The sequence below is a fragment of the Pongo abelii genome, chromosome 16 (genome assembly GCF_028885655.2).
Source record: "Pongo abelii isolate AG06213 chromosome 16, NHGRI_mPonAbe1-v2.0_pri, whole genome shotgun sequence".
Classification (NCBI taxonomy): Eukaryota; Metazoa; Chordata; class Mammalia; order Primates; family Hominidae; genus Pongo; species Pongo abelii.
In genome coordinates this window covers 72,105,118-72,124,296 of record NC_072001.2, presented here as the reverse complement: position 1 = coordinate 72,124,296, position 19,179 = coordinate 72,105,118, and the positions used below count along the sequence as shown (strand labels likewise).

General features: G+C 37.2%; 1 protein-coding gene across 2 annotated transcripts; it reads right to left on the bottom strand.

The window, feature by feature from the left end:
* Nucleotides 1-1,480: 1,480 nt before the first annotated feature.
* Nucleotides 1,481-18,132, bottom strand: SPESP1 (sperm equatorial segment protein 1). 2 transcript variants are annotated; one of them, XM_024232357.2, is made up of 2 exons: nucleotides 17,821-18,132; nucleotides 1,481-2,699 (listed from the first exon to the last, which is right to left on the bottom strand). In XM_024232357.2, exons 1-2 carry the CDS (start codon nucleotides 17,882-17,884, stop codon nucleotides 1,705-1,707), a joined length of 1,059 nt encoding a protein of 352 aa, XP_024088125.1. In that variant the 5' UTR covers nucleotides 17,885-18,132; the 3' UTR covers nucleotides 1,481-1,704. The 2 variants fall into 2 exon arrangements, with proteins under 2 accessions (XP_024088125.1, XP_054387602.1); XM_054531627.1 differs by having other exon boundaries at nucleotides 1,481-2,561; nucleotides 17,821-18,077.
* Nucleotides 18,133-19,179: the final 1,047 nt, after the last annotated feature.

Below are 19,179 nucleotides of genomic sequence, written 5' to 3'. Positions count from 1 at the left end.
ACTTCTACTTTTGCCCACTTCCAAAACTGCAGCGAGTGGGTTTGGTTGTTGTTGTTTTAACAGAAATTTGATCATACTAGTCCTTTTTGCTTAAAATCCACTAATGGCTTCTCATTGATCACAGGGTAAAGGCTAAAACATTCAATAACGCACTAAAGGTGCCACAGGATCTATTCTGACCTGGTGTATATGTCACCAGATCCATCTTGTGATGCTCTTTCTTGCCTTTCTATACTCCAGGTACTTCCTGAACTTCTCATCCTTATTTTTAACTCACAGCATTCATACCTGCTGTTCCCTCTGCCTGGAATGTTCACTTTCTCCTCACACACACCCTAATCTTTCAGACTACACCTTAATTGCCACTTTCTCGGGGTAGCTTTCCCGTTATTCTTGGTCTAAGTGAGGTCAAACACCTCACACCTTCATAACAACTTGTCACAACTGAAATTTAAAAATTTTTGAAATCATTTGTTTAGTGTGTATCTTTCCCGCTATAATATAATCTCAAAAAGAAAGTAGGTCTTATTTTTGTATCCCCAAAGCCTAGCATCTATTGTGTCCTGCACATAGTAAAAGGTCAATAAATCTTTATCAAACTATAAATGAATGTCTTGATGAACAAGTAAATAAATGTATTTGAATGTAATACTGGTCAAATCATAAACAGAATTACCTGAGCCATTATTATACTATTACACAGTTAACCTTAACGGTGTCAGTCATACTCTCTGACAAAAGATTTGAAAATCTTCAATGTGTATATACACAAAGAAAGGAAATGAGAATGATTTCATTACATATCCAGGTTACAGTCCCTCATTGATACTCCAAAAGTACTTAATGACAAAAGAATAGAGATGTATCTTAATATAATATCTACATTTTAAAGGAGGCACACCTATATCCAAATAAAAGTGCAGATACAAGCTCCAAGTTATGCTATTAAGACAGAAAACTCGCTGGGCACACTGGCTCACGCCTGTAATCCCAGTACTTTGGGAGCCCGAGGAGGGTGGATTGCCTGAGGTCAGGAGTTTGAGACCAGCCTGGCCAACATGGTGAAACCCCGTCTCTACTAAAAATATAAAAACTAGCCGAGCGTGGTCATGAGTGCCTGTAATCCTAGCTACTCAGGAGGCTGAGGCAGGAGAATCACTTGAACCCGGGAGGCGGAGGTTGCAGTGAGCCAAGATCGCACCACTGTACTCGAGCCTGCGTGACACAGTGAGACTCTGTCTCAAAAAAAAAAAAAAAAAAAGACAACTCAGATTATCTGAAATAATAATAAAGACCATATGCCCCAAAATTTTACACTTTATGTATATACAATTATTTTATTTAAAACTAGCTATAGAGTGAGAGAAAGCAGTCTCTTAACTCATAAAATGAATTTAACTAATCTATTCAAGTAAAATCAAAGCTTAAACATTGTAAAGATCTTCACAACATTTAAAATTAATGAGAAAAAACTACAAACTCCTGAACCAAAATTTTATTTTAAATTAGGTTTTTAGTGCATATGAAAATTGTTCATAACACATGACACATAAAGATGTTGGCACATTTGAACTACAATAGAAAATATTTTTATACAACTTTTGAAATTACGAATATGATTATTTCTCCTGTGAAAAAACTCAGTTTGCTTAAATCAACTTTGTTATGGAATATCAAGTACGTTTAAAATTTTCGTATTATTGTTTAATAAACTTTTAATAAGGCTGTGACTCTCCTTGATCTACACATATTTTTTAATGTATTGAATACTGTAGCAGCTTCTTCTCTCATCTCTGGTGGAACACATTTAATATCTAAATATTCATAGAGTTTAGATCTAGAATTACACAGCATGTTAATAACAGTTTCAATGTCATCAATTTTATTACTTGTTCGTCCTAGTGGCAATAACTGGGACTTATACATTGTTTTTAATTTATGTTCTGCTGCTGCTGCTAGAGCAAGGCTTCGTTTTAGGTGATCTTTAGAGGCTTCAATATCTTCTCTAAAGGCTGAGTTGCTGGTGTCACTAAGAAGTGCCTGTTGAACTTGTGAATTAATATCTAAAATTTTTTTCAAAATGTCATCATTATTCCAACTCTCTGGGTGCTTTCCAAATGTTAGTTCTTCGGGTTTTTCTATCGCAGTTTCACCTGAGAGCTGAGGAACATCTTCTGATTCTGTAGAGATCTCAATGCCAGTGCTCTTATCTAAAGTGGTGACAGGTGACTTGTATGAGGTAACATATGGACTTGTAGATGATTCAGTAACAACTGGCAACATTCTTGGTGCCTCAGTTTGTTTTGCAGCTGGCTCCGGCTCTGGCTCTGGCTCTTCATTTTCAATATAAGGTTCCTCTGCATGCAAAACAATGGAAACATTGTTTGGTTTGATCGACCAGAATGGGGTAGTTTCCATGTGTTTTTTCTTTCCTATTTCCGGTGTGAAGCCTCCTGTAGGGAAAGTTGTAGTTTCTTCACTGATAGGATTGGTTAAAACATCATTCTCAGTTGAAGCGTCTCCATGTGTAACTAGCTCCTTAAATTTTGATCCCTTTGATGCTACAGAATAAACATGTTTTGGAGAGTTAGATTTTTTCTCACGACCTAGCTCCCTAGGAGGAACACTTCGTACTAGGTTCTCTAAAACTTGTATATAATGATTCAAGTTTTGCTCTTCATCAGGTGTCACAGTTATGCCTTAAGGGAAAAAATCAAATAAATAATAAGTAACATTTATTATTATATATGACACATTTACAGAATCTACTGACCAAAATTTATTTCATATGCTATCACTTAAAAATTGAAATAAAGAACCAATATGCAAAGCACCTTTGACACACAGTCAACTTTCACTTAAATAAACAAAATTATTTCTTCAGGTTCTTATTAAAACAGTTGAGCAAGATTAGTGCAAAAGTTGCATATTAACACTATTCTCTCTATATTTTTGCTTTTATTATCCCATATAACTTATGATTCAACAGGCAACTTATTAAACGAAAATTCTTGATTATGTCCTATAACACAGTGGTGTGCTGGAGTAGGCTTATACTGGTTCATTACAGCCCATTGTTAAATTTTTATGAATTTTGCAAGCCAGATGTTAAACACAGACATTATTTGAAAATTAACTTATCTACATTTACAATCAAATAAATTATATTAAAAGCAAAGGTAATAAATATCCCAAACTCATCACTTTCTAATTATTTTACTATTTTCTATGCTCGTGAGGTTATTTACATCTAGTGTATCTGTATGATGAAAATGCATATAATGGTGTGCTACTGTGCATCTCTACCTCCCTGCTCAGTGATGTCAACTTGGTAGTTTGAAATCAACCATGGTTGGAGTATCTACACCATGTAAATGAGCAAATGCTACAAATCAGAGTTTCCTCCTCTCTCCCAAAAGCCAGTTTTAAATATTTACCAGTATACTACTGCCTTCAACCCAACAAAGATCTAACTATAGTCTGTGACTCATATCCACTCAACTGTTTTAGTAAGTAACGTTTTATTGGAACCCAATGAGTCTTGCCTATTTGTTTATGTATTATCTACAGGTGCTTTTGCCTGCAATACTAGAGTAATTGTAAGAGACCACATGGCCTGCAAAGCTGAAAATACTATATTACCCTTTACAGAAAAAGTTTGTGAATTCCTAGTCTAAATCATCAGCATTTCACTCTTAACAACAAAATTGTAGTTCTACTTCATGAACTGCTGGCAGCACCTTCCTTCTCCTCACCTGCCCCCGGATCAAAAATATATATATATATATTCTTGACTAAAGTCTAGTCAGGAAATATTTCCTGTCTTTTACTTTAAGCATCAAATTGTTTTAGTTGACTTAAAAAAGAAAAAATACAGAAAAGACAAAAAAAGCCCAAGAGTATTGTTGGGGCATCTATCTAATGTGGAGAGTCTTTTTTTGAGGGGTCTCCTAAAATAAAATGTTTTGATAAGCAAAAAAAAAAAAAGGTAGTTCTATTTATACTCCTATTCTGCAGCATCTGAGCAGCAAAGCCTCTCATTTCCAACGTGGAGAACAGAAAAGATAAGACATTAAGATATTCTGGAATTCTGTTCAACTACTCCTGAATCAGGAAGTAGTTTTATTTTAAGCATCAAATTGTTTTCAGTTGATTTAAAAAAAATACAGAAAAGACCAAAAACAAACCCAAGGGTATTGTTGGGGCATCTAATGTGGAGGGTCTTTTTTTGGGGGGTCTCCTAAAATAAAATATTTTGATAAGCCAAAAAAAAGGTAGTTAAATTTACACTCCTATTTTGCAGCATCTGAGCAGTAAAGCCTCTCATTTCCAATGTAGAGAACAGAAAAGATAGTAAGATATTAAGATATTCTGGAATTCTGTTCAACTACTCCTGAACCAGGGTATTTTAATTTTAAGTGCTATGGTTTTTTTACTATGTGCAACTTTAAGGTTTGCCATTTTCAAGTATACAAATTGATTTAATTCAGGGAAGTAAATCACTTTTTACCAAACACTAATGCATTACGCCTACCTGAACCATCCCCCTGCAGGCTAAATAAAGTAATAAATTTTCTGTTCAGGAGGCACTTTTATTTAGCTTTTTGGTAAGCACAAAATACTCAAAAACTGCCTTGTATTTACATGTTTCTCCTCTCTTCTTTATTCTGTTACAACTTAGAAAGACCAGATAGACGTTTAATCAAAATTGAAGGCATATTTCTAAATTTTAAAAAATTCTTTTTTTTTTGAGTTTTCTAGTTTTTATTTACTAGAAGCATCATTTGTAATTAGCATTAACAGTTTTGCAAAATCTCTTTCATACAGCTAGCATATTCCTACTTTATTCACAAAGAGTATAAACCTTTAACAGTGGCCAGAATAGATTGGTTTTGAACAGAACAGCCATCAGAAAAGAGCCCCAAACAAAATGAACCCCCCAAAACTGTAAAATCAGGGGGTGGCTGCTTGAGGTGGAAGTTCTGCATTTATGTCCAATGAGAAAACAGATATAATTTATATTAACCCATTTCACCTCAAAAACAGATGCTGATCAACGAAATTACACTAGATTCCACAACTGATCATTAAAAAATTCTTAATGAGAACAGTTTAGTGAGCCAATGTGGTTAGTGGAAAGATACCACATGTCTGGAGGTCTTGATTCTAAAAGTAAATTCTGCATTTTATGTAATGCTTAGAAAAACCTTGTATACTCCTAAGATCCATATGATGATGATAAGTGAAAAAGAAAGCATAGAACATAAAGTAGAGTTTGATGCTATCCTTATAATACTTTTTTAAAATCACTCACATAGTATCATATATTTTGTCTGTGAACTGCAGTTTTTTTAATGGACTGTAATTATAACATACTAAACTCATATGGGCAGTTGCCTCTGAAGAGAGGCAGTGGGACTCAATTTGGTCAGTAGAGGAGACTTTAGACTTTAACTATAATGTTTTACTCCCTAAACACACACACATACACACACACACACACACACACACCCCAATCACTTAATATATTAAACCATTATAAGTCACATTTATTTTTTTAAGTTTCAAGTATTTTTTCTCCTTTATTTTTTAATGGCAAACAAAAATTGTATAAAAATCACATTTTAAAAAGGAAAATAACTTATTTATGTGAACTCATACTTATAAAATGCATTGTCCTGAATCAGAGTCTTCATGAAGGAAAATAATTGAGTAAAATGAATATGCCTTGTGCAGTGAAAATAAAATATTTGATCCTGGTCCTGGCTCTACCAATTTATAGTAGCATGACCTTAGGTAATTATTTAACTTATCTGGATATTCACTTAACTATAAAGCTAAGATACTACACTTGCCTTTTTATCTCACTAAACCAAATAAATTAGATATTTTGAAACACTTTCAAAGCTACAGATCACTAATATTATTCTTTATAAAGGTAACTGCTTACATTTCTCATTTTAAATATAAATTTCCCTTAAAATTATATAGAAAAACATGTTCCCTAAAAAGAACATTAAAATATACTTTGTATCTTATTTAGTGGGAAACAGTAGAAGCTTTTCTGCTAAAGACAGGAACAAGATAAGAATACCTAATATCTTCATTACTGTTAATATTTAACATCATGTTGGAGATACTAGTCAATGCAATTAGATGAGGGAAAATAATTGGAGACATGAGAATTGGAAAGAAAGAGGTAAAACTATGTTTATATACAGATGATAGAATTACAAATACAGATACACAAAAGAATCCATTGAAAAGCTACTACAATTAGTAAGAGAATTTCATAAATAGCAAGTCATAAAAATCAATATACCAAAATGAATATATAAACTGCTTAGAAGATATAAGAAATAAGATGTTGTTTACATAACAGAAAAAATGAAACAAAATATTGGCTGTGTGCAGTGATTCACACCTGTAATCCCAGCACTTTGAGAGGCCGAGGCAGGTGGATGGCTTGAGCCCAGGGGTTCGAGACCAGCCTGGGAAACATGGTGAAACCCCAACTCTATAAAAGTACAAGAATTAGCTGGGCATGGTGGCACAATCTGTATTCCCAGCTAGTGAGAAGGCTGAGGTGAAAGGATTGCTTGAGCCTAGGGAGGCTGAGGCTACAGTGAGCCATGATCTTTCCACTGTACTCCAGCCTGGGATTATATATATACATAATCATAAAATATTAAAAACATGCCAAAATCAATATGAAGAGTTATAGTAGGCTAAATAATGAATACTCAAAGATATCACCCTAGAACCTGTAAATATTACCTTAAGAAAGAAAGGTCTTTGCAGATGTGGTTAAATTAAGTTTCTTGACATGGGGCAATTATTCTGGATTACCTGGGGGGACTCTAAATCCAATCACAAATGTTCTTATAAGAGATAGACACAGAGAGATCTGACACACACCCAGAAGAGGAAGAGGTAATCTGGAGGAAGAGGCAGAGATTAGACTGATGTGGCCACAAGTCAAGGAATGTAGGCAGCCACCAGAAATTAGAAGACGCAAGGAACATATTTTTCCCTTGAGCTTCCAGAGGGAGCATAGCCCAGCCTATGCCTTGATTTTGGCTCAGGGAAATGGATTCCAGACTTCTGGCCTCTAGAACTGTGAGAATAAATTTTTGCTGTTTTAAACCATCAAGTTTGTGGTAATTTGTTATCGGAGCTACAGTAAACTAATACAGGAATATAATAAAATATTTTGAAAGACATAAATATCAACAAATAGAAAGCTATACCATGTTCTCAGATGAAAAGATTCAGCATCATAAAGATGCTTAGATGTCATATCCTCTCTTTTAATTTATACATTTAATATGTTTCTAAAAATGTCATTAATTTTTTTCTGGAGTTAGAAAATTTTATTATAAAGTTTATTTGGAAGAACAAATAAGAACAGCCAGGAAAACAAAGCCTAGCCTTATCAGATATTAAAATCAAATATTTAAATATATTATAAAGCCTCTATTATGAAAAATAGTATAGCATTGGCCATAAACAGATGAATGGAGCAGAACAGAAAATATAGAAATAGACCCAATTGCATATGGAAAAATAGCTCAAAAGGAAGAAAGATTTCAATTTATAAACTATTTCAGCTAATAATTAAAGAAGCCATTTATAATTAAAATATGATCATTTTGCAATAATTTTCTATGGCTATGTATATCTAAAAAGGTACAAAATCCGACGTTATGTGTTTCTTGATGGAAGAACACACCACCACCTATGAAGTAGTCTTGCAAAAAAAAAAAGTCAAATCTGAATCCAGTAGGTCTCCCTAGATATAACTAACAATATACAGAAAATATATAGGACGATTAGGGAGATATGAAACTACACCATGGGGGTGTAATCAGCAAAACCTAGACTGTGAGAAACTAAAGGATGTATGACCCAGTTTCTTCAACAATTAAATTGCAAGGGAAAAAACAGAGATGGAGGAAGAACTATAGATTAAAAGAGAATTAACAGGTATATCAATAAGTTACATGTATAAATCTTACTTGAATTCCGATTCTATCAAACTGGAAAAAGAGAAAGACAATCAGAAACGCTAACCAGATATTTGATAATATTAAGGAATTATTTTTATAAGTAAAAAATTACATTGTTTTGTGTTTTGTACAGTCATATTTTAGTGCTTCATGCTGAAGTATTTGCTGATAAAATTATAGGGTGTCTAGAATTTGCTTCTACATAATCCAAGCCCAAGAAATTGGGGAGAGTGTCCAGGGAAGTGAGAGGAAAAGGAATGTGGGTAGAACTATCAATGAAATAGGATTAATCATGAATTAATAATAACTAAAGCTAGAAATCATCACTAAAGAACTTACCCATGTAACCAAAAACCACCTGTTCCCCAAAAACTACTGAAATGCTAATAATAGTAATAATAACTGAAGCTATTATAAATATGTGGAGATTATGTAATTCTTTGTACTTGTGTACATATTTAAATTTTTCCGTAATAAAACGTTTTTTTAAATCTGAAAAAGATTTTAATTCTGAGCAACTATAATAAGCAAATTTAAAATGTAAAACTAACAAAGATTTCAAGGCTTTTAAAAAGACATTGCCATTAGATTATAGGCTGCTAAACACTTGCTTTTCAACCATTTAGCTTGCCTCTTCTCAAAGTAGTAAATAAGATACCCAGGTGGATATTAGGTGAGTTAGAGTGCCAAAGGACAGGAAAAGGAGATACTTACTACTAGCTGATTCCTTAACAAACTGAAATATTTATTATCCCCTTCTACTGTTACTCAGGCAACACCCAAAAGCCTGTTCTTGGCTGCCTAGCAACAGAGTGCCCTACCTCCTACCTCGATTTTCCTCTGTTCTTCATGTATCCTTGGCTCCATATTTTTCTATTGTTAAATCCATCCTCTCTCCACACACCTTCTACCTCCTGCTTTTGTCCCCTAAAGCATCTCCCTATTTCATTTTGACCTTCTCAGTTCTACTAATCAGGTCTGCTCTTGCAAATCAATTTGATCTTTATAAAAATGTTTGTAGTCAAGGTAGTAAAAGATAGTGGAGCCTCCACTGTCCCTACAGATGGCCATGGCCACTGTGAAAACCTGTTTTTCTCCATTCTTCAGGAGGTGCTAGAAAGCTGAACAAAATTCAAATTCTTACAAGGAACAGACAATCTTGCTAGAAGTTGTGTTATTATACTTGGATATTCATAGTCTACACTGGTATACTTTATAACATCCCATCTATTTTTACCAGTAAGTGATTAAAGCAAACATGGCAATGTCCTAGAACATGGCTCTGGCCCAGGTAAGAATCTCCAGCTTGGGAAACCGTGATGCTGCTCTCCAGTTCCTCTTATAAGCAGGATGGCTAACTGCTAAGCAGGCTTGAGATTTTGCTGGAATCTCAGATATGGGGCCTGAAGGTGAGCCTGAGGTTGCCTGCACTTCTCTTCTTGAAATAGTACAGGAAGAACTGTCACACAACAGAAATGATAAGAAAGTAAACAAAATGGTACTAAATAACTGTAGGAACAAAAGTGGTAGGAAATCCAAAGGGGAAATGGAAGATAATGATTAAAAAGATCCTAATAGCTTCCACTGATTGAATGATCACTATGTGCCAGGCACTATACCCAGGGCTTTGACTGTGAGAAGTACTTTGTCAAAGAAGAAAAGGAAGAGACTTAGAAAGGATAAGCAATTTGCTTAAGATTATATTCAACTTATAAGTAAGGATGAGATTTGAACACAGGCTGCCTTACTTCAAAGCAGGTGCTTGTAACAACTACACAATGTTGTCGTAAAGAAATGACACAAGGATGCTGGCAAAGCTGTATTAGTGTTGTGATAAAATTATTCTGCAGGGATACTCCTCTGTTTTAAAATACATGTGAACATTAAATAAAATCAAATACATAAATATAGTATCCAAAATTGTGCTGTCAACTGGACCAAAATATTTTAAACTACATGTAAATATTAAAATTAAATTAACTTAAATATGACCAAATTTTGTTCTATCATCAAATGGACCAAAATGCATCCCTTTCGCATATTAAGATGTATCTAGTAATATTGAAAATAATCCAAATACAGTATTTTCTTACTACAAAGTACGAGTAACTGACAATCAATGACTTACAAAAAAATAAATCCCATTCACACAGAAATAAAAGGCAAGTTAATTACTTTTGAGTTTATTATGAGGAAAATAATAAAATCATGATTTAAAATGAGCAATGAAATATAAAATTTCAGGCTGTGCTTGGTGGCCCACACCTGTAATCTCAGCACTTTGGGAGATGGGAGCTGGTGGGTCACCTAAGGTCAGGAGTTCGAGACCAGCCTGGCCAACATGGTGAAACCCCATCTCTACTAAAAATACAAAAATTAACTGGGCATGGTGACACGCACCTATAGTCCCAGCTACTCTCCAGGCTGAGGCAGGAGAATCGCTTGAACCCAGGAGGCAGAGGTTGCAGTAAGCCAAGGTTGCGCCACTGTACTCCAGCCTGGGGGACAAGAGTGAAACTCCATTTCAAAAAAATAAAATAAAATAATAGATAAATAAATAAAATTTAAAACTTCATTCAATAAATAATACATGCGAAACATATTTCCTTTTCATAGAATGACCAATTAAAGGAGGAAGAGAATAACGTAAAAGCCAATTTGCATGAAAACTTGCTAAAACTCATTGTTCATAAAAGATATGCAAATTAAAAACAATTTTTGTTTTGCCAGTCAAGTAGGCAAATATTTTTGAATGATAAAACCTAGGATTGGCATGTGTATATGTTACTTCCTTAGTAAAATAAGTTCCATCCTACCCAGAGAGGAGAACAATAAAACCCATTTCCCATATCCCCTATCCCCCAGCCCCTGGAGAACACACACCATGGCCTGTTGGTGGGTGGGGGGTGAGGGGAGGGAACATAAAGGATGGGCCAATAGATGCAGCAAACCACCATGGCACACGTATGCCTATGTAACAAACTGCACGTTCTACACATGGATCCTGTTTTTTTTTTAGAAGAAATAAAGAAAAAAAAATAAGTTCCATCCTTACTCCCCTTTTGATCCCTAGATCCTTCTTTAGTCTCTCTCTAGCATACTGATCTTTTCTTTATAGAATTTAGACAGTTCTAACTGTATTTGTTTGTTTAATGTTTGTTAACTGTTACACTTAGTAAGCTCTTTGAGAGCTGTGACACATCTAATTTGTTCATTATATACTCTGTTTTACCCAGTGCCTAGAACCATACTAGACAGTCAAAAAGTATGAATAACTGAATGAATGAACAGAATGCTGGAAGGTATGTAAATTAATTGCACTTCTAGTAATTTATCTTACTAAGATAATCACAGGTAAAACATTTCCACAGAAGAATACAGAGGAAGAAAACTAGACTTCATGTTATGTTTAAAAATAAATCTGCTAGTCCAAAAACTATTGTGTGGGGAGCAGTTTCTGGCTAATTGTCCAATAATTATTAGAGAGAAAATTTTAAATGAGTAATAAGAATGTTCTTTTATTTTAGGCAAAGTAAGCAGTTTTTTATAATAAAAGACACAGCTTACTACGTCTTTCTAAATTTTTAAGTGTGAAGTTTATATAAAATAACATCATAAACATCATGGTGAAATAGCTCCATTTCTCAGAGAGCCCCCATACTTCTTGTAACTGCCCCTTACTAAATAGCCTAATATAAGTTTAGATCACATAAACTTATGTCCTACTAATTACCTTTCATTGAATTTTATCAATCTCTAAAGTAACACTGCATTGACATAATTTTAATGTAAGTAAATCACAATCTTAATATTAAAATACCTCCATAATTTACCTTGTATTTATCTTACAGTATGCAATTCAATGGTTTTCAGTATGTCCAGAGTGGTGCAATCACCACCACAATCTAAGTTTAAAACAGTTTTGTCATCCCACAGTAAAACCTATTTCCCATATCCCTTATCCCCCAGTCCCTGGACAACCACTAATCTACTTTCTGCACGTACGCATTTGCCTATGCTAGACATTTCATATAAATGGACTCACGCTATGTGTCCTTTTGTGAGTGGCTTCTTATACTTAGCGTAATGTCTTCAAGATCATCTATGTTGTAGCATGTATCAGTACTTCATTGATTTTTATGGCCAAATAATATTTCATTGTGTAGATACACATACATTTCTACTTTGCCCTTGGCCAGTAGCCTTGATATGGCAACTGCTGATTGCACCCAAAATTTAACCACCAATTATGGATGCTCATTTTGTTAAAGATTTGGATATAACTAGGATTTTTATTACAACGATAGTGAAAACAGAATGGCTTTATCCATAAAGAACTCATGTATATAAAACTTAAACATACCCAAGCATCCATCACTTATAGATGGTCCACACACTCTGGCTGAATGTCCATAACTTTGGAGAACAAATTGCTTGTATTTTCTATACATGCCATGAAGTGGACTCATAAAGAATAAACTTCCCTTATTCTACAGCAGTTAAGTACTAAAGTAAGAATTAATAACTGAAAGCTGTCATAATGCAAGAACTACCAGTTAAAACATCCAACACCTTCAAATTAAAATGAACTTTTATGAAGGTTAAAATTTTAAAACGAACTGAGCTGGAGTACTGTATTTCCAACTCAAAGTAGTAATAATTGTGCTTAATTACTGAGGTGTACTCAAGGAATGGTCATAAAAGGAAATATTAAATCTTCTTATTCATCCAGCAATTTTCCTATAATTTATTATTATGCAAATCTTAATTTTTGCTGACAGGCAAATAAACAAGTAGTTATGTTCATATTAATCAAGTGTTCCAGTTAAAGAAATGTAACTTTATGGCTTTACACTTCCTGCTATTCATGTTCTTGGGTAGTGTCTTCTGACATTGGATATGGGCTTGCCCCATGTGACTTGTCTTGGCCTATAGGACATTAGCAAGTCTGATGCAGCGTAGGCTTAGTAAGAGCATCCATGTTGGGGCTTATAAATCTTCTTCTTGGAAGCAAGCTGCCATGGTGTAAAGAAACTTGGGCTAGAGTACTGAAAGATGAGAAGTCATGTAAAGACCCTGGAGGATGAGAGGCCATCTGGGATGTTCCTATCCATTTGGACTTCCAGCTGAATGCAGCTGCATGAGTGACCTCAGCTATACCATATGAAGCAGAGCTGCCCAGCTGAGTCTAGTAAACCCACAGAATCATGAAAAATGATAAATCTGGGGAGCAGTCTTTTTTGCCACAATAGACAACCAAAATAGCCTCATTAAATTATGTTACAATTCTAGTGTGGATAAAGAGTTAAAAATCAAGATGCATCCTATGAGTAATGTTATAATTGGAACCAAAATAAACTCATTACTTTAAATCTTTCTCTTCTAGTTCTGTTCACTAAAATGACAAAAATAACAATATTTCCCCACTGCAGTAGTCTAGTATGTATTGCAGGCACTTTGGTCTCTCATACCATGTTCTCCATCCCCTTGGAAAGACAGTTAATTCCATTCAGAGTGAGAAAGACAGAGTGGGAAAGACAGAAAGTGGGCTTGGAACAATCAGTTAACATCAGAAAACAAGAAGTCTTTAAAAATATATGGGATCCTATCAAAAGAACAAGAGAAGACAGCTTACAATGGCTCCAAATGGTCAAGGTATGAATATTTGAGGCTCAGAAAAAACTATACTTAGGTTAAATAAATTGTGTGTTTTTAAAATGCTTCAAATATATGGTGATACTAAAAAAAAAAGAAAATATTTTCTTTTCAAATAACTGGTATTTTATTTGGAGATAAAAAATGTTGCTTAAGTTTAATTTCACATATATTATCAAGAGATTAAAGTATATCCATTTAAGGGATAATATGATCAAAAGAACAGAAAGACAGGACTTTTTTCCCCATAAAACATCAATGGACAGGCTAATGAAACTTCCTACTACTCCCCTACAGACTACTCTCTTGACACTTGCCTATTAGACGACATGCTCCTCATTATCTCAAACATTAACAAAGTGTGTCATGACAGTTTATTCACAGGTTTGAGAGACCTTTTAAATGCTGTAGCCTTGGGCACTAACTAAGTGAACTTGCAGCACCAGAACTCAGTGAACTTTACCTTTAGAATGTATTTGAAATAAAAGAAATATTCTTTTCCTTTTAATTTATTTGGTGATAGATTCAAACATTGTTGCTGGTTGCTGCCTCATTGTTTCCCTTACCTTGTGTGGTTCATTAGGACAAAATCCTTCCTAAAGACAATGACAAAAGCCAAAGACTGATACATTGAGCCTTCTTATAATACCACTCTAGAAATAAGAAGTTTTGTAATCCTAGACTAACCCTATTTTTCCTAGTCTATACCAAGAGATGATCTAGAGGAAATAATTTATTTGGGAGATACCCCAAAATTAATATTTTAATTTTATTTATACTTAAAATATTATGCAAAGTTTGAATCATTTAAAAATTAACATATATTAATATTAAATTAATATTAACACACTTTAATTTTAATTAGTTTGCACTCCCAGCCCATGAATATTTGATGACTTAAAATTTAAAAAGGCCAATTATATAATTTTAATAGTAGTTGATATTATTTAAATATGTAACTATTATGTTAATATTACTTTAGAAGTTACTGTGCTTTTTTTTTTTTTTGAGACAAGGTCTCGCTCTGTCAGCCAGGCTGGAATGCAGTGGCACCATCTCAGCTCACTGCAACCTCTACCTCCTGGGCTCAGGTGATCCTCCCACCTCAGCCTCCCAAACAGCTGGGACTACAGGCCCGCCCCACCACATCTGGCTAATTTTTGTATTTTTTGTAAAGACAGGGTTTTGCCATGTTGCCCAGGCTGGTCTTGAATTTCTGGGCTCAGGTAGTCTGCCTGCCTCAGCCTCCCAAAGTGCTGGGATTACAGGTGTAAGACACTGCGCCCGGCCTGTGCATTTTTTTTTTTAAAGCAAAAAGAATTCTCATTAAGAAGTAAAGTAAGTTGCACAGTGTAAATACATTAAAGAGGGAATACATTAAATACTTCCCCATTTAAAAATTTAAAAATGGGAAAGTATTCAAAACTATGGAAAAATCAGGTAGAGGAAACTGAATGTATAAAAATTTTATATAGTAAAACGTTGTTTCTCCAGCACCATCAGGATGTGTGTGTATGTGTATGTAAAGGAGTGCCGACTTCTGTATACCCAAGCTGCATTTATGTCTAACTGAATTTATATTAAACAAATACTAGCTAAGCTTGGATTGGGCCTGTTAGAAAGGTATAGGCAGATACAAGAAGTACTGAGGTTTTCAATAAATGCACTTACTGAATACACCCGTGATGTTTGTGTAATATAACCTCAAAACTGTCTAGTAGTCTAGAAAAAAATGTGTCAAAGCTGCACTTTTCATTATAAAAACCTATGTACGTTATCTTTTGCATCTCGCCAACAATTGTTTGAATAGTGGCCATATAAAAGAATGCATAGCTGATTTACATCAAGCTCACTGATATACTCATTTTGGTATACTTATTTTAAAAACAAAATTAAAATTAGAGAAAAAGTAGAGAGACAGATACAGAGAAAGCAGCCATGTACCACTGCCTGCTCTATATATTCCTTAATCCACTTCTGTAGAAGAAAGGTAATTATATATTCCAAGACATCTTCTATGATTACAACCTGTATATAGTTTCCTTATGTCTTATAACATCTATATATTCAACACAAAATCACTCCTTTTTTCTGGGAAGTGTCTTTTCATTTCCTACAACCCTTTTCTTTCTTCCCAAGAAAGATTAGGGAATAGGGTGCTAAGAAAGACAACAGGCTGGCTGGGCACAGTGGCTCAAGCCTGTAATCCCAGCACTTTGAGAGGCCAAGGCGGATGGATCATTTGAGGTCAGGAGCTCCGGTCCAGCCTGGCCAACATGGTGAAACCCCGTCTCTACTACAAATACAAAAATTAGCCAGGCGGTAGGGGCGTGCGCCTGTAATCCCAGCTACTCAGGAGGCTGAGGTGGGAGAATCCCTTGAGCCTTGGAGGCGGAGGTTGCGGTGAGCCGAGATCAGGCCACTGCACTCTAGTCTGGGCTAGAGAGTGAGACCCTGTCTCAGGAAAAAAAAAAAAAAAAAAAAAAAAAGGCGGGGAAGGGAAAGGGAGGGGGAGGGGAAAATTATGGTGTTAGGCAAGAGACTGCACTGAGTTAAGTGGGTGTCCAGGGATTCCTACCCAGCAGTCCCAGAGTGTACTGTATGACAGTGTTAAAGTCACTTCAATTAAAGTCTCCATATGTTAGTCACTTGTGACTTGCTGATCTACAACTACCAAAATGCAATAACTGTTGTTAGTAATAACGATCATCAGACATCAAGAAAAGATAGTAGCATCTTCATTATGTTCTGGTCCTTTATGTCAAGGAAGAAAAATTTTACAAAACTTTTTATTAAAAACAGCTACAAATCATAAGTGCTAGTATTTAAAGAGCTAACTTTAGTTACCTAGAACTTCATCTAGAATTTTCCCATTACTATTCATAATTTAGATTGTGTTGTATTTTCAGTTTTTAAATCTGATTTTTAACTAGGATCGTTTAGCAATTCTGAAATATAGATTTGCATAATCAGCATGCACGACAGTGCTTTTTTCACACCTGTTAAATTGTATTTATTGATTTAAGTGAAACCAAACTCCAACATTACTAAATGCCACAATGAACTACAGTTAGACTAAATGGGGAAGCCTCACCTACCTGACTTAAATACTAAGTGCCTCAAGGTGCCCATATGATATGTTAATATAGTAAAGTCTTAGCACCCCTGAATTTGACCTTATTGGTTTTCAGCTTTCGGGGAGGGACAAAAATTGCTCCATGGCAAGTCTTAAGTTATAATCCTGCTTAACTAAGGCTTCGAATGCCGTGTGCGCAAGCATGCTCTCTGGGAGCGCATCCTCAGGTGAGTGTCCCAGACCGCGACCCACAATCCACATGCTCTGCAAATTTTACCGTACGGGTCAACCTTTTTCTGTACAGGGCCAGATAGTAAATACTTCAGTCTTTGCAGACCAGACTGTGTGGCAACCACTTAATCCCGTTGTTCTAACGCGGGAAAGCAGCCATGGGCAATACATAAAGTAATGAGCGTGGTTGTGTTCCAGTAAAACTTTATTCACGAACAATGAAATGTGAGCGTCATGCTTTTCCACAAGTCATGAAAGAGTACATTTCATATTTACGTTTGAAAATGTAAAAATAGAACATCACACACTGGGACCTGTCGTGGGGTAGGGGGAGGGGGGAGGGATAGCATTAGGAGATATACCTAATGTAAATGACAAGTTATGGGTGCAGCACACCAATATGGCACATGGATACATATGTAACAAACCTGCACGCTGTGCACATGTACCCTAGAACTTAAAGTATAATAATTTAAAAAAAAAAGAAAATGTAAAAATCATTCCTAGCTGGCCAGCAGCTGTCACCCGACCCCTGCACGGTCACACGCCCAATGGCTGGGGAAGGATCGGGTGGGCAGAGGCAGGCCTCCGGTGAGGTGAGGGGGTTCCACCCGCGCCCACGGCCCGCAGGCGCTTCCCGTCTCATCTGGGCCCCGCTGCCTGAGTTGCTGCGCTCCCCGACCAGGAGAGGAGAAGGACACCCCCCGCGTCGAGGCCAGGACCCTGGACAGTGGGGGAGGGAGGCATGTAGGACCAGGAAGAAGGAAGGGCCAGGCTTCGAGGTCGCGGAGCTCGGGAGGTTCCCCCAGGGTGTCCCCGGTCCGCTGCCTCCTCAGGCCGGTCACTCACTCGGATAAGCCGGCACAGACGAAGGCCATAGCAACAGCGCAACTAGAAGGACTAACGGCTTCATAGGCGTCGTCCGTAGCACTCTGCCATGCGACCGGAACGTCCTGGGGCCACCAGGCTGGGAACCTCAGGGCCGAAAGGGAAGGTCTCAGTGGACGACCGTCCTGCCTCAGGCCCCTGGACACCCAGCAACGGTTGTCCCCAGCGCGCAAGCGCAGCGGCGTGGGGGAGGGGAGAGCGAGAGGCCAAGGCCCGCCCCCTCCTGGGACCGCGTGCAAGGGGCGGGGGATCGCGCGCGCCCCGCCCCGCCCCTTCCTAGTGCGCATGCTCGCTCCGCCTTCGTAGGTCCGCGCCTGGCGCGGGCAGGGAACGCCTCGACGCCCGGCTACTGCGTGCGGAGTGCTGCCTCGGGGCGGGTGGGGCTCGGCCCATCCTGCGCGGTAGGGATACCGCCGTGGTTTAAACCCCGTCCCTGTGAGGAAGGAACTGTAATGGGAGAGGCAGATAACCTGGCAATTACCACAGCGTGAAAGGGGGCTGTAGTGGGGGAAGCGCTAGGTACTGTGGTGCACAGTGGAAACCAACCCCCGGAAGCGGGTGGGGAGCTTGGCTAAGTGGAGGACAGCTTGGAGCGCCCCAAGAACTGAGCATAGTTCCGGCGAGTTGCATTGCGGGGGCTGGGAGGGCAGTTGTTGAAGGACAGGGAGGGGAGGTAGGCAAGGGCTTTAAAAACGCCGTAAGGGGCTTGGGTGTTTTTGTTTTTCAAAAGATCACATTCCATTTCTTTGACCTTCTTAAAAAGATAGGCGTAGGGATGAGGGAGAGTACGACTATGAAAGGATAGCGTGAGGTTGTTTTGGGGACTGATAGATGGCGGTGGCTACAAGAATCTATACATGTGTTAAAATTCACAGAAGGCTGGGCGCGGTGGCTCACTCCTGTAATCTCAGCACTTTCGGAGGCCGAGGTGGGCGGACCACCTGAGGTCAGGAGTTCGAGACCAGCCTGACCAACATAATGAAACTTCGTGGCTACTAAAAATAGAAAATTAGCCAGGCGTGGGTGGTGGCACACGCCTGTAGTCCCAGCTACTTGGGAGACTGAGGCAGGAGAATCGCTTGAACCCGGGAAGCAGAGGTTGCAGTGAGCCGAGATCGTGCCACTGCACTCCAGCCTGGGCGACAGAGCAAGACTCCACCTCAAAAAAAAATAAATAAAAATAAAAATTCACAGAACTGCACATCCCAAAGAATCTGTTTTTCTGTATGGTTTTTAAAATTTCACATACACTCATCTCTGCCTCAGGAAGCAAGGGGCTTGGATTTTAGTCTGAGGCACCAGTACTAGAGTACTGCCAGG

What these genes read in the sequence shown, in the direction of transcription:
- SPESP1 (XM_024232357.2), bottom strand. Translation starts at nt 17,884, where the DNA reads ATGAAGCCGTTAGTCCTTCTAGTTGCGCTGTTGCTATGGCCTTCGTCT. An exon ending in GTCTGTGCCGGCTTATCCGA is followed by an intron (nt 2,700 to 17,820) that starts GTGAGTGACCGG and finishes TTTTCCCTTAAG; the next exon opens with GCATAACTGTGACACCTGAT.